Raw genomic sequence first — 12,913 nt, 5'->3', positions numbered from 1 at the left:
GTTACTCTCTTAGAAGGGGGTGGATTGCTAGGGAAGAATGAATCAGAGAAGATATAACACTTCTGTTGTCTCTTTCATCCCCAGGAGCCATGAAAGCTAAGTCTCCCTCACCCAAAAGGAGAAAATTAAATACAATGTGTTCTTCATTTAAGACTATTTCAACACCATTCCATTCACTGTGGCAAAAAAAAGAGAGAGTGAAAGACAACATTTCTGAGCTTTTCTCTGTAATTACTAAATGCTGCCAACTTTTATTTAAAGTCAGTCAGTTACAGTCAGGAGTCTTGAGTTTTAATACCAGCTTGCCAATAAGTGGCTCTGTGACTTCGGGTAAATCACTCCATAGCAAGTATATGGTGGACTGTCTGTGTCTTTTCTCATTTTGCCCTCCGAATTTAGAATCAGGTCCCTTTTTCAGAACATTAATTTATTTTAGGACACCTTCAATGAACCGCATACTCATGTAGTAAGTGTACTGAGGAGAGCATCAATTCTTCCAAGTTTTACTAGGAGATTGCTAGATACACTATTAGTTAAAATTTAATAAATATCAGGATGTTATAAAATTGGAGTTAGAAATATATGTGTATATGTATATGTACAAATACCTATTATGTGTTTGTATGTGTGTATATATATATACACACACACATACATACATATATGTGTGTGTGTGTGTGTGTGTGTGTATAGAAGGGGGTGGAAAGTAACCAGGAAAGTAACCAGGAAAGTTACTCATATATATATATATGAGTAACTTTCCTGGTGGTTCAGAGCTAAAGAATCTGCCTGCAATACAAGAGATGCAGATTCAATCCCTGGGTCAGGAAGATCCCCTGGAGATGGAAATGGCAACTCACTCCAGTATTCTTGCCTGGGAAATCCCATGAACAGAAGAACCTGGCGGGCTACTGCCCATGGGGTCGTGAAAGAGTCAGACATGCCTGAGCGACTTAACAACAACAATATATACATGTATGTGTATGTGCTGTGCTGTATACTTAGTCACTCAGTCGTGTCCAACTCTTTGCGACCCCATGGACTGTAGCCTGCCAGCCTCCTCTAACCACAGGGATTCTCCAGACAATAATATTGAAGTGAGTTGCCATGCCCTTCTCCAGGTGGTCTTCCCAACCCAGGTACAGAACCCAGGCTTACCACACTGCAGGTGGATTCTTAACCACCTGAGCCACCAGGGAAGCCTGTGTATGTATGTACACAGACATATTTTATATGAAGACTCATCCTGCAGCCAGATGGCATCTTAGGAAGATCCTGAACATGCCTCCTCCGATGGACACACACAGCTACATATAGAAACATTTCCTTGTAAAGAAGCCTAAAAGCAAAAAAAAAAAAGGCCTAAAAGCTGGCTGAGTGGTGACTACACATTGGGGAAACAAGATGAAAACCACCTCAAACAGGTAGGAGAAGTTGGGACACAAACTCACCATAAACCCCACCCCTGAAGCAGTCACCCCTGAAACTCAAAACCCAGAGCAGCCCCATGAGGAGCAGAGGGTTCAAACTCCACATCAGGCACCCCAACTTTTAAGACCTGCACCTGAGAAACGAGCCTGATTTTGAAAATCAAAGAGCTCACATCTCAACTGAAATGTGAGACGAGAGAGGGGTCCTACAGCCAGTCCATAATGTGAAATCATATTTAATTAAAACTAGCCCTTGAAATCCTTGAAAACTGTCATAAAGTATAGTGTTGTTCTAACTTTCAAGTCAGAACTGGACACGGATTAACAGACTGGTTCCAAATAAGGAAAGGAGTACGTCAAGGCTATATATTGTCACCCTGCTTATTTAACTTATACATAGAGTACATCATGAGAAATGCTGGGGTGGATGAAGCACAAGCTAGAATCAAGATTGCTGGGAGAAATATCAATAACCTCAGATATGCAGATAACACCACCCTTATGGCAAAAAGTGAAGAACAAAAGAGCCTCTTGGTGAAAGTGAAAGAGGAGAGTGAAAAGTTGGCTTGAAGCTCAACATTCAGAAAATTAAGATCATGGCGTCTGGTCCCATCACTTCATGGTGAATAGATGGGAAACAGTGGAAACAGTGACAGATTTTATTTTGGGGGGGCTCCAAAATCACTGCAGATGGTGACTGTAGCCATGAAATAAAAGACGCTTACTCCTTGGAAGAAAACTTATGACCAACCTAGATAGCATATTAAAAAGCAGAGACATTACTTTGCCAACAAAGGCCCATCTAGTCAAGGCTATGGTTTTTCCAGTGGTCATGTATGAATGTGAGAGCTGGACTATAAAGAAAGCTGAGCACCGAAGAATTGATGCTTGTGAACTGTGGTGTTGGAGAAGACTCTTGAGAGTCCCTTGGACTGCAAGGAGATCTAACCAGTCCATCCTAAAGGAAATCAGTCCTGAATATTCATTGGAAGGACTGATGTTGAAGCTGAAACTCCAGTACTTTGGCTACATGATGTGAAGAACTGACATTTGAAAAGACTCTGATGCTGGGGAAGATTGAAGGTGAGAGGAGAAGGGGATGACAGAGGATGAGATGGTTGGATGGCATCACCGACTCAATGGACATGAGTTTGCGCAAGCTCCAGGAGTTGGTGATGGACAGGGAGGCCTGGTGTGCTGTAGTCCATGGGGTCGCAAAGAGTTGGACATGACTGAGCAACTGAACTGAACTGAACTTTCAAGAAGTTCATTACTGTGAATTTTTCCTCTGACATTAAAATGTGTCATTAATTCTTCAGTGAGGGACCAGATAAAGTAGTGGGCTTGTGTTTAAAGCTCATGTTATACAAAGATATGTATGTTTGACACTAGGATCACCCTCAGCATGAGAAGACAGCTATCCTAAGAGGTAGGAAGGTAAGAGTCGCTGAGGGAATGGTAGAGTCTCCTCTTCCATCTCAGACCCTCTCTAGGATGTTCACAGGCTGGTCTATGTGTGTTTGTAAACGGCTACAACAGACAAAGTCACCCTCACTCGTTAAATCACCCTCACTCACTCTGCAGAGCACAAATAATTCATTTTGAGCAACAACGCCTGTGTAAGTCCACTTCAAGACACAATAACTACCACAGAAGTATATACAAAGTGGACTGATGGCACAGGAGGATTTGTCAAGAATCTTTGGGAAATTAAGGAAGTTGACCCTCCTGAGACCCCCAGAGTCCTCGAGGAGAGGCAGCCTGACACGTTGGTTACCAGAGACCGCCTCAGAGCAGGCCCAAGGTTGGCCCCAAAGGACAGTGGCGGGAGTGCCCACAGCTCCGCGTGACCTCCGGCAGCCTCTGTATTTCCCTGGTGGCTCAGACAAGACAGAATTTGCCTAAAGTGCGGGAGACCTGGGTGGGGAAGATCCCCTGGAGGAGGGCATGGCAACCCACTCCAGCATTCTTGCCTGGAGAAGCCCCATGGACAGAAGAGCCTGGTGGGCTACGGTCCGTGGGGTCGCAGAGAAACCGGACACAACTGAGCGGCGAAGCACAGCAGCACCACATAAAGAAAGCTGAGTCCGGAAGAATAAACAGGCTTTCACATCAGGCAGACGAGTGAGAGGAAGGAACTCAGTAAGAGAAATAGCGAGTGTATCAAGATATTTGCACAAACAATAGGTGAGGAGTGCCAGACAACAGGGCACCTTTGAGGACCTACTGGCAGTTTGACGCTGCTGAAGCGGAATACCCAAGGGGAGACTAACAGGACGGAAGCCTGGAGACAAAGGCAGAGGACAAGGTCACCAAGAATTCCTATTTATGCCATAACTCTCTACATAATCTCTCAAATCGGTGATTCCTGGAGTGTGTCCCTGGACCAGCAGTATCAGCATCACCTAGGAATCTGTTAGAAAAGCAGATTCTAGGGTTCTCACCACAGAAACAGAAATTCTGGGGGTGGGTCCCAATATTCTGTGTTTAACCAGATCACAGATGGTTCTGATGCACGCTCAAGTGTGAGAAACACTGGTTTGGAGTGATGGGAAGCCACCGGAAGGTTTTAGCTGTGGCAGGGCCAGGGTGTAGGGGGAGACAGAATCCAGGTTAAGCAAACTTCAAAGCCCACGTGCTGTTTGTGGCTTCATGCTGACTTCCACGTGTGCTCACATACATGCAGGGGCTGGCCATCGAGGTCTATACATAGGAGAAGGACCCTGGGATTTATTCCCCAAAGTCCTATTGTCTGCTCAAAAAGAATCTTTCTCACGTATCACGTCCTCTGTTGTTACCATTTCTAAGCTTATCTACAAAATTCCTCAAAATAGTTTAGCATGTGACAATAAAAGACATGCAAAGTCGGGGGGACAGAAATGAATGACTTTCTCCCCAGAAAGCTGAGTAGGCTGATTTAGAGAAAACCCAGCTTTTAATCATATGACAGGAAAAAATCTTCAGTTTGAGCCTCAAACTCAACCCTCTGCAAGCTGTTACGGACTGCTCTTTTCCTTACTTAATTTTCTTATTTCAAGAGTATCATTTTCCAAATGTTCTAAAACGAATTGACCTGAAGGTGGTGAAAGCTAACTTTGTAGTACCAGTCATCCATGTGCGAAAAATATTTTCACAGAAAAAGCAAGTGCATGAAAATATTTTTACCACAATAAATTGCTGGTTCCACATTTCTTTGAAAAGAGGAGGGGGGAAGAAAAAACCTGTGAATAATTAGTGATGTGCTTAAACTGCCAGCCAAGCACCACTGAAACTTACTGGGTGCCAAATTATTTAGCTGAACAGTATTTAAATTAAAAACTAATGACTAGGTTAATTTAATACATGTTCATCTCTGCTCCAACTCTGTCTCTACTAATTGAGCTCCAAAGCTATATTTAAAACATGCATCTTAGTCAGTGAATGAGAAACATCTGACTGCTTGAATGTAACAAGTCAGTTACCAATAACAACTTCTTTTAATCTAAGTTTTATTGTCATTTTAGATGTTTAACCATAAACTATTTACTGGACATATTCACCAGCGGGAGGGAACGAATCATGTGCCACATAAAATGCATAGAAAATATCCTTAGTTAATAAAATGAGTTACATTATGTAAGTTGAGTCCTTTATGTTTGATCTACAAAGCTTATCAAAACATCCATTGGAACAAATGCTGAACTAAGCAGTACTATCTAGGGCTCCATCAACACCTTGAAAAATCAGTCTCTGAGTATTTAAATTTTGGCAGAGGAAGACCCAAGTTATTCATCTCTCCTTCATCGCACCCATTTCCCAAATCCATTGTCTCTTTCTCTCTCTCCTTTTACCCAACCATCTAACATATAGTTCCTTCATAAAGCTGCAAGAAATTATAATAGCTTACAGATTTTAAAGAAGTGTGGAGAATCATTCCAAAAAAAGAAGTTATGGTAAAATTCCAAAGGCACATAGCTAAGCATGGTCTGGCAAACACATGACATACCTATCCTTGCAAGGAGGGTATAGAGCAGGCCACCCCTTCAGCTTCTGCAAACCATAAATGTCACAAACATTCTAAACCACCCACAGCGGACCAACCTAAATCTGTATGTGGGCTCATCTACTCAATCCCACAACAGTCACTAAGAATAAAACACACAAAACAAAACCAAAAGGGGGAAAAAAGTGTTTTCACACTATAGCATAGAAGAAAATTTAATAAGCAAACACTTGTCCATAAAGAGTTGACAGAAAAAAAAAAAAAAAAAAACCTTCCCAGACACTAAATGAAAACAATATCTGAATGTGAACCTGGCACCAGAACAAACAGAATGAAGTTATGAAAGCTAGGATTTGGAAAGTGCCACACTCATTTATAATAGCAGCAACTGTCCTGGATTCCCCTCATCAAAAAATAACATGGAGGCAGGCTACCAGCCATCAATTTCTGGATCTTACAATGTGTCCCAAGGGTGTAATGGTGTAATGGAAAGAAATGGTGTAGGAGAAAGAGAGCCTGATTCCAAGGCCCATTTGTGCCACAATCCACTTATGGGACCGTGGGCATTTCACCACAGATGTGGAGAAGGTCTCAGAAATCTAGATGACCTAAGAGCTCTTTTAGATCGAGAATGTTGTTATATGTATCTATACTGTCAGGGTTAGACTGTTGGGTTTTTGTTTTAGGGTGTTTTTGGTTTTTTTTTTTTGGAGGGTGGAGGTGGTAGAGGAGGGGAGGCAGAAGACGATTAGAAGGTTTATTTAGTTCAAGGATCTTATGCAGAAGGTGTAAAAACTAAAAAAAAAAATCATTCTCAAGAAGTTTTGGGAGATATAGAAGAAAGGGGTCTATCCTGGCCCCAGAAAATTGACAGTGTAATTTCTAAGATTAAGAAAAAACAAAACAAAAAACAGACTAGAAGAAATTAATCAAATTTTCTTTACCTGAAAAAGTCTAAACTCCCACCCAATATGTATAACCCCTATAAAATATTTCCTCAAATGATTACCTATACCTGAATATCTTAATCACAGAGAGTTTAGTCCTTCACTAGCCAGCCCACTCTATGGTTAGAAAACCATCTTTAAACATCTTTCGTCTAGTGAGTGAAAATCAATTTCCTCATATATGCTGGCCCTGGCTCTGCCCTCGAGCTTCACAGAAACTGTTAACCCTTCTTCCTCAGTCACATCTTCAAATATTTAGAAAGAGCTGCTTCATTACAACATTTCTACTCATTCCCAAACCAGGTCCAACACTCACTCATCTTTCACCCCTCACTCCTTTGACGTAGTTTCCATAGCATTCATTGACCAAGTCTTCCCGAGTCTGGTTTGGCAGAGCAACCCAACATATGGCACCAAGAATACAAGACAATATTCCACATGTGGTCTGACAATTCAATCCGATGCGGAAAAAAAATACACAAACATTAATGAGTGCCTTCTAGGCTCCAGACTAATATTGCTCTTGATCTTAACTACATTTCTATTAGTGCACCCTAAAAACACATTAGCTTTGCTTATTTTAGCCCATATTCCAGACTACCATGACAAAAGTGAGACCAGACTCTGTCATCCAGACTGTCAGTCTGCTCCCCTCCTGCCATTTCTACAGCCACCACAGTGCAGCAGGACAAGTTTCTGAGCCATGTGGACCTGGGTGGACCCTGTCACTCACCAGCTGAGTAAGCTGGAAAAACACCAGTTCACTTGCAATGTTTCATCCAAGTCTTTGATAAATAATAATTTTTAAAAGTCAAAGCCAATGACAGATTTGTGTGGGACAGATTATTCTCTGAAATGACAATAATCCATCAATCCAACTAAAGCGTGACTGTCCCTCATGCCGCAGGAACGGAAGATGAGACGGGCTGGTTAGTGAAGGAAAAGAAGAGAGATGCACTAAATCTGTGCCAGGTACTTAACATGCATTACCTCATTTCCTAACAGTCTTGCAAGACAGTTCTACTGTTTGCATAAAGGGATATTGAGGAACTTAGGAATTAAGGAATATACCTGAGATCACATGGGCAATGAGTGAAGACACTGAGGTCACACAGTCCTGTCTCCCTGCTCTCCCAGCCGTTACACTGGGAGATGAGCACAGGAACAATTCGTGTGGCCAAGGTGGGCGAGTGCACAGGATGATGTAAGTATGAAGCTAGAGATAAGGCTAGAAAGGTTATATTGAGGCCAAATCGCAAAGGGTCCATATTAAAGAGTTTGAACTTCCAAGTTGGGCTATTAAGAGTCAACCCCTACTAGCTATGATTAGCGAAATATCTGAGAATGAATTTCACAGATGATGATAGGGCTCTGAAGACAAATACAGCAGCATAAGTGGAGCATGTATTGATTAGACAGGGTTGGGAGGGAAGGCTTTCTGGACAGAGTGATTTAAATCAGAGACAAAGTGATACAAATATCTCGGGGGAGAGCCCTCCAGGCTGAGAGGCCCTGAGTACAGTTAGCATACTCACGTTTGAGAAACATAAAAGGCCAAGTTTTCCAGCTAGGCTGGAAAAGGATTAACAAGCAAAAGAGGCATAGGAAATAAAGCCCAACAGATGGCAAGGGCCAGATTATATAGGATTTTGTATTTTATTCTTAGTGTAACGAGGAGCCACTAGACAAAGTTTTGAGCAGGAAGATGGCTCAATTTATTATCATTATTGTCATTCACTGAAATCATAATACATTAAATTTACAGTTCCCTAAAGTACCGATTCATAACTATCCAAAAGAGAGAGGGGGGTGGAAAAAAAGACAGAGAGAGTGAGATTAGTTTGGCTCACTAATTCTCAGTAAGCCCATGCTGGCTTCTAATTCTTAGTTAAGTGCTCATAAACCAAACATTACTAATCTGTTCTAGAATCTTGCCAGTAACTTGGTCTGAGAATCCATTATTCCTTCTCCTCCCTGCCCCCAAATGCTTTTTGCAAACCTGTGATAGTTCCCCTTCCCCCATCTTGTGGCATGATGCATGAGGAGCTAATAGGTAGATTGTGTAGTACCAAGTGTAAATGCAAAGGTACGAGATAGAGAGATGGAGAGAGACAGAGAGACAATGAATATAATATAAAAGCAGAAGGATTTGGAGAGACAGAAAAGAAGGAGAAGTCATCCAGGTGGGCTGCATGGGACACATGAAGGGGTCAAACTGCCTGAGGGATGAAAAACATTATTGCACAGAGTTCAAAAGAAACCACACTAAGTCAATGTCAACTAAAGCCTTTAAACAAATGTACACGAAAAGGTTATGTCTGCTCTAACTGGATGACAGGATTTGGGCTGAACTCTTCTTACATTTGAAGTTAATTTCCTATACTATTGTTATATTTCTTCTATAATTTAAGATAGATTTTTTTTTAATAAAGAAGAAAATTAGGTGGGGGGAATTTATTTTCTAGACCAAGTAAAAGTCCATATAATCATAAGTCTCGAGACAATGAAATGTCCATTTTCAGAAACTGAAATCAGACCCAAAAGAAAAGACTTTTCTTTCTAAAACTTCACTAAATTTTTTTTTTGTTTGTTTTTTTGGAGGAAGAATGGTGAATGCAGAGCCTAGAGGAAAGACTGCATAATCCAGAAGAATAAAATTCTGACAATAATTCTGTGACTCTGTTGAGTATGTTACAACACACAATTGGACGATGAAAGATGAAGAGTCAGACCACAAAGGAAGCTGTCGGAGAGTCCTGTAACATGGCTCAAGCCTGCTGCCGGAAAGGGAGAGCGTGGCATAGTGTCTTGACCTGACCCCCATGATGGTTTCAGAGACCCAGCATACCCCATGGAGGAGAAAACACAAATTCTTTTCGAGAAAAAGGAAACAAAACAAATAAACGTGTGGGCATAGTACATACATATGCACAAAAACTAATCTAGGCAAAAAAAGAAAAAATACATTTAGTACTTTCCCTTCAAAACACATTTTCTGTAGTTAGGCTTTAAGACGTTACTCATTTTAGGGCCCAATCCCTTTAAAATTACCTGAGACTTTTTTGTATTTCAGATTTTCCCTAGTAAGTATTTGAATGAAACAGTTTCCATAACAATAATAAAAATCTTTTTATCTTCCTTTCATCTGACATTCCTGATGAACTCTGTTTCTATACAATAGTATCAGTGTTTTTATGCATCCCCATTTCACTTTTCCTAAAACCCTCAGTACTTACTCTGTCACTGCTAAGACCAAAAATCTCTTATCTAGTATCTACCTATGATACACCACCAGCAGTGTCCCACATCTTATTTACTATTGATATAAAATGCTAGCTGCCTTAAACATTAATTCCATTTTAATATCTGTCCAAGATGATACCAATGATTGCCCAGAGGCAAGAAATTAAGTTTCTTAAATGTTTTTATATTCTCTCATTGGCTCTGTTCAAAGACTAAAATAATACCCAAATACAACTGTACAAGACTGTACAGAATGCTTTGATGGTTAGAAAAATGCCAGCTTTCCTTTTTACTTTTATTTACTTTTAAGGTAATATAACTGACCTAGCTTTCTTCAATAATACTAATTCCTAAATATGATTCAAACCCAAATGATTAACTTCATACAAAGACACAACTTTATCTTGTAAGAAAGATATGGTCTTTTCTATCAAAGGAGAAGTTATAAGAAATAAAGAAGAAATTTAGAAGAGTTGAACAGAAAGGTATATAGCTGACTTGCAAATAAGATTTCCTAAAATGGTGGCTAATTACTAAACCTTTGTTCTTTTCACCTTCTGATTCTCTTTCCTCATAAGGATATTTTGGCAGGCTTTATCCTGGACATGTGCAAAAAACTAAAAGGGTGGGGGAAATAGTTACCAATCGTCCAATAAAAACTTAGGCGACATCCGGGAAAGACTGTAACTCTGTGGTCCTCAACCTATGAGAAGCCAGGGGAGGGAAACTGTATCTTTGGGCTAAAAACCCAGCAAACGTCCTACTTGATGTGCTTGCTCCCAGACCTCTGTCTGTAAGGCACCCTTCTGGAGAAGTAAAGACTACCTTGCTGAGCCATTTTCGATTGTCTGTTTCATTCCTGCAGCTGACACCATTTGAGAGCATTTCCAACAATCTAAATGCTTTAATTAGTATTTTTTAAAAAAATAATATCCCTGATAAATCTGTCTCACAAGATAACCCAGTGTGTACAATATTTTGCTTTGATAATATATTCCACAGAACATAATAATACACTCACTGGAAGGCTTAGGAATTCATTAAAGTAGTCCACAAGGAAATCATCTGTAGCCAAAGAATCTTCCTGAAAAAATATAAAAGCACAATATTAATAAGCTTATGCCAAGATGTTTTAAAACATGCAAATATTATTCTCTAATTCTGCTATCGATAGATTATAACATAGAGCTTTCAATCTGTTTCAGTTAGTCAACAGTGAACTCTCCCTATAAATAGAACACAGTGTTACAATCTCTGGAAGGAAGAAATACAAAAACATCCTCTTAAAAAGCCTTGTTGCTATACTTGGCTGGAAAAGAGAACACATGAGAAATATAGCAGGACACATAAACAAACATCAAGTATAAAATAGTACACATAGTAAATTTCCCATGGATTTATCAAAAATATTTATTTTACAAAAATAAAGGCAGAATCAATAAAGATAGAATCAGTGTTTGGGGTTAAGATGAAATTCAGAATGAAAAACTCCATAAATTGCCTAATGAAAGTAATAAACTAAATGAAGAAAATAACCCACTGATTCCTTAGAATGAGAATTTTAATAATCTGGGTCATGCTTCACTTTTACATGAAGCAGCTTTGACAACACATGTGTTCTAATCATAAATATTGTATATATTTTTTTCCATGACTATCTCATCCACCAACACAGTTGCTTTTATAGTTGGCAAAATTGGAAAGTCACTGCCAATAACAGAGTCTCTTCCAAATAAAACACCTTATTTTATTAGCAATTGTTTCCATTGTGTCAAAAGCACATCATCACGTACCCTGTTGTATAGTATGTGTGTTTTTATTATTCATAATTACATTTCAGTTTCCCAAATCTAACATGAAAGTTGACACTATGACACGATGCTATTATTTCCACATGGCTGATCATTTTCTTCTTATACTGACCAATTTTAAAAAACTGATTGAAGTATAGTGTGAAAGTATAAGCAAGATATTATACTATATTAACACCTACTTCAGAAGTAGATTTTCAGGGTAATTTCTTTAAGTAATTGCAGTATCACAGTAGAATTATAAACAATCACTTATATTATTTATATCAAAGAACTTAGTAAAATTCTGCACTGGCTAAGACAACAACTAAGGATTTAGTTTACTAAAAGTCTCAGTTGATTTAAATAACAAACTCAGGATCTCACAAACCTACTACCCTCATAGCAGTATTTTAGTAATATATGCTCAAACAAAATTCTCACTGGCAAAGGTCAAACAAAGCAGAGCAAGGCAGATAACATTTGGTGGAGGCTAAAAGGGTAACTTATATGCAGAGTACATCATGCAAAATGCCAGGCTGGCTGAAGCACAAGCTGGAATCAAGATCGCCAGGAGAAATATCAATAACCTCAGCTATGCAGATACCACCACCCTTATGGCAGAAAGTGAGAGGAAATAGAGGCTCTTATGAAAGTAAAAGAGGAGAGTGAAAAAGTTGGCTTAAAACTCAACATTCAGGAAACTAAGATCATGGCATCTGGTCCCATCACTTCATGGCAAATAGATGGGGAAACAATAGAAACAGTGATAGACTTTATTTTCTTGGGCTCCAAAATCACTGCAGATGGTGACTGCAGCCATGAAATTAAAAGATGCTTGTTCCTTGGAAGAAAAGCTATGACCAACCTAGACAGCAAATTAAAAAGCAGAGACACTACTTTGCTAACAAAGGTCCGTCTAGTCAAAGCTATGGTTTTTCCAGTAGTCATGTATGGATGTGAGAGTTGGACCATAAAGAATGCTGATCACCAAAGAAGTGATGCTTTTGAACTGTGGTGCTGGAGAAGACTCTTGAGAGTCCCTGGGACTGCAAGGAGATCTAACCAGTCAACCCTAAAGGAAATCAGTCCTGAATATTCATTGGAAGGACTGATGCTGAAGCTGAAACTCCAATACTTTGGCCACCTGATGTAAAGAAGTGACTCATTGGAAAAGACCCTGGTGCTGGGAAAGATTGAAGGCAGGAGGAGAAGGGGACAACAGAGGATGAGATGGTTGGACAGCATCACCAACGCGATGGACATTAGTTTGAGTAGTCTCCAGGAGTTGGTGATGGACAGGGAAGCCTGGTGTGCTACAGTCCATGGGGTCGCAAAGACTCAGACACAACTGAGCAACTGAACTGTTACTGTTAAAAGGGTAATTATCTTTTAACTTTAACTTTTCAGAGTTACTTCAGTTTTCTGGACTTAATCTAGCAAACTAATCAACAATTCAATAAATATTTTTAGGATTTCCTGGGTAAATTTCCTAGGTAAAGGCATTGTGCTACAACAAGG

General features: G+C 39.8%; 1 protein-coding gene across 3 annotated transcripts in view; it reads right to left on the bottom strand.

The window, feature by feature from the left end:
- RGS22 (regulator of G protein signaling 22) overlaps window positions 1–12,913 on the bottom strand; it is a 148,331-nt gene that overhangs the window by 119,392 nt on the left and 16,026 nt on the right. For all 3 annotated transcript variants that reach the window (XM_070477333.1, XM_070477331.1, XM_070477332.1), the window contains exon 3: window positions 10,624–10,686. In XM_070477333.1, the coding sequence (XP_070333434.1) occupies window positions 10,624–10,686 (63 nt within the window). The remainder of the gene's footprint in view (window positions 1–10,623; window positions 10,687–12,913) is intronic.

This window comes from Odocoileus virginianus, chromosome 15 (genome assembly GCF_023699985.2).
Source record: "Odocoileus virginianus isolate 20LAN1187 ecotype Illinois chromosome 15, Ovbor_1.2, whole genome shotgun sequence".
In the NCBI taxonomy this organism is placed as follows: Eukaryota; Metazoa; Chordata; class Mammalia; order Artiodactyla; family Cervidae; genus Odocoileus; species Odocoileus virginianus.
The sequence above is the reverse complement of the archived record's forward strand: the minus strand, read 5'-3'. Positions and strand labels throughout refer to the sequence as shown.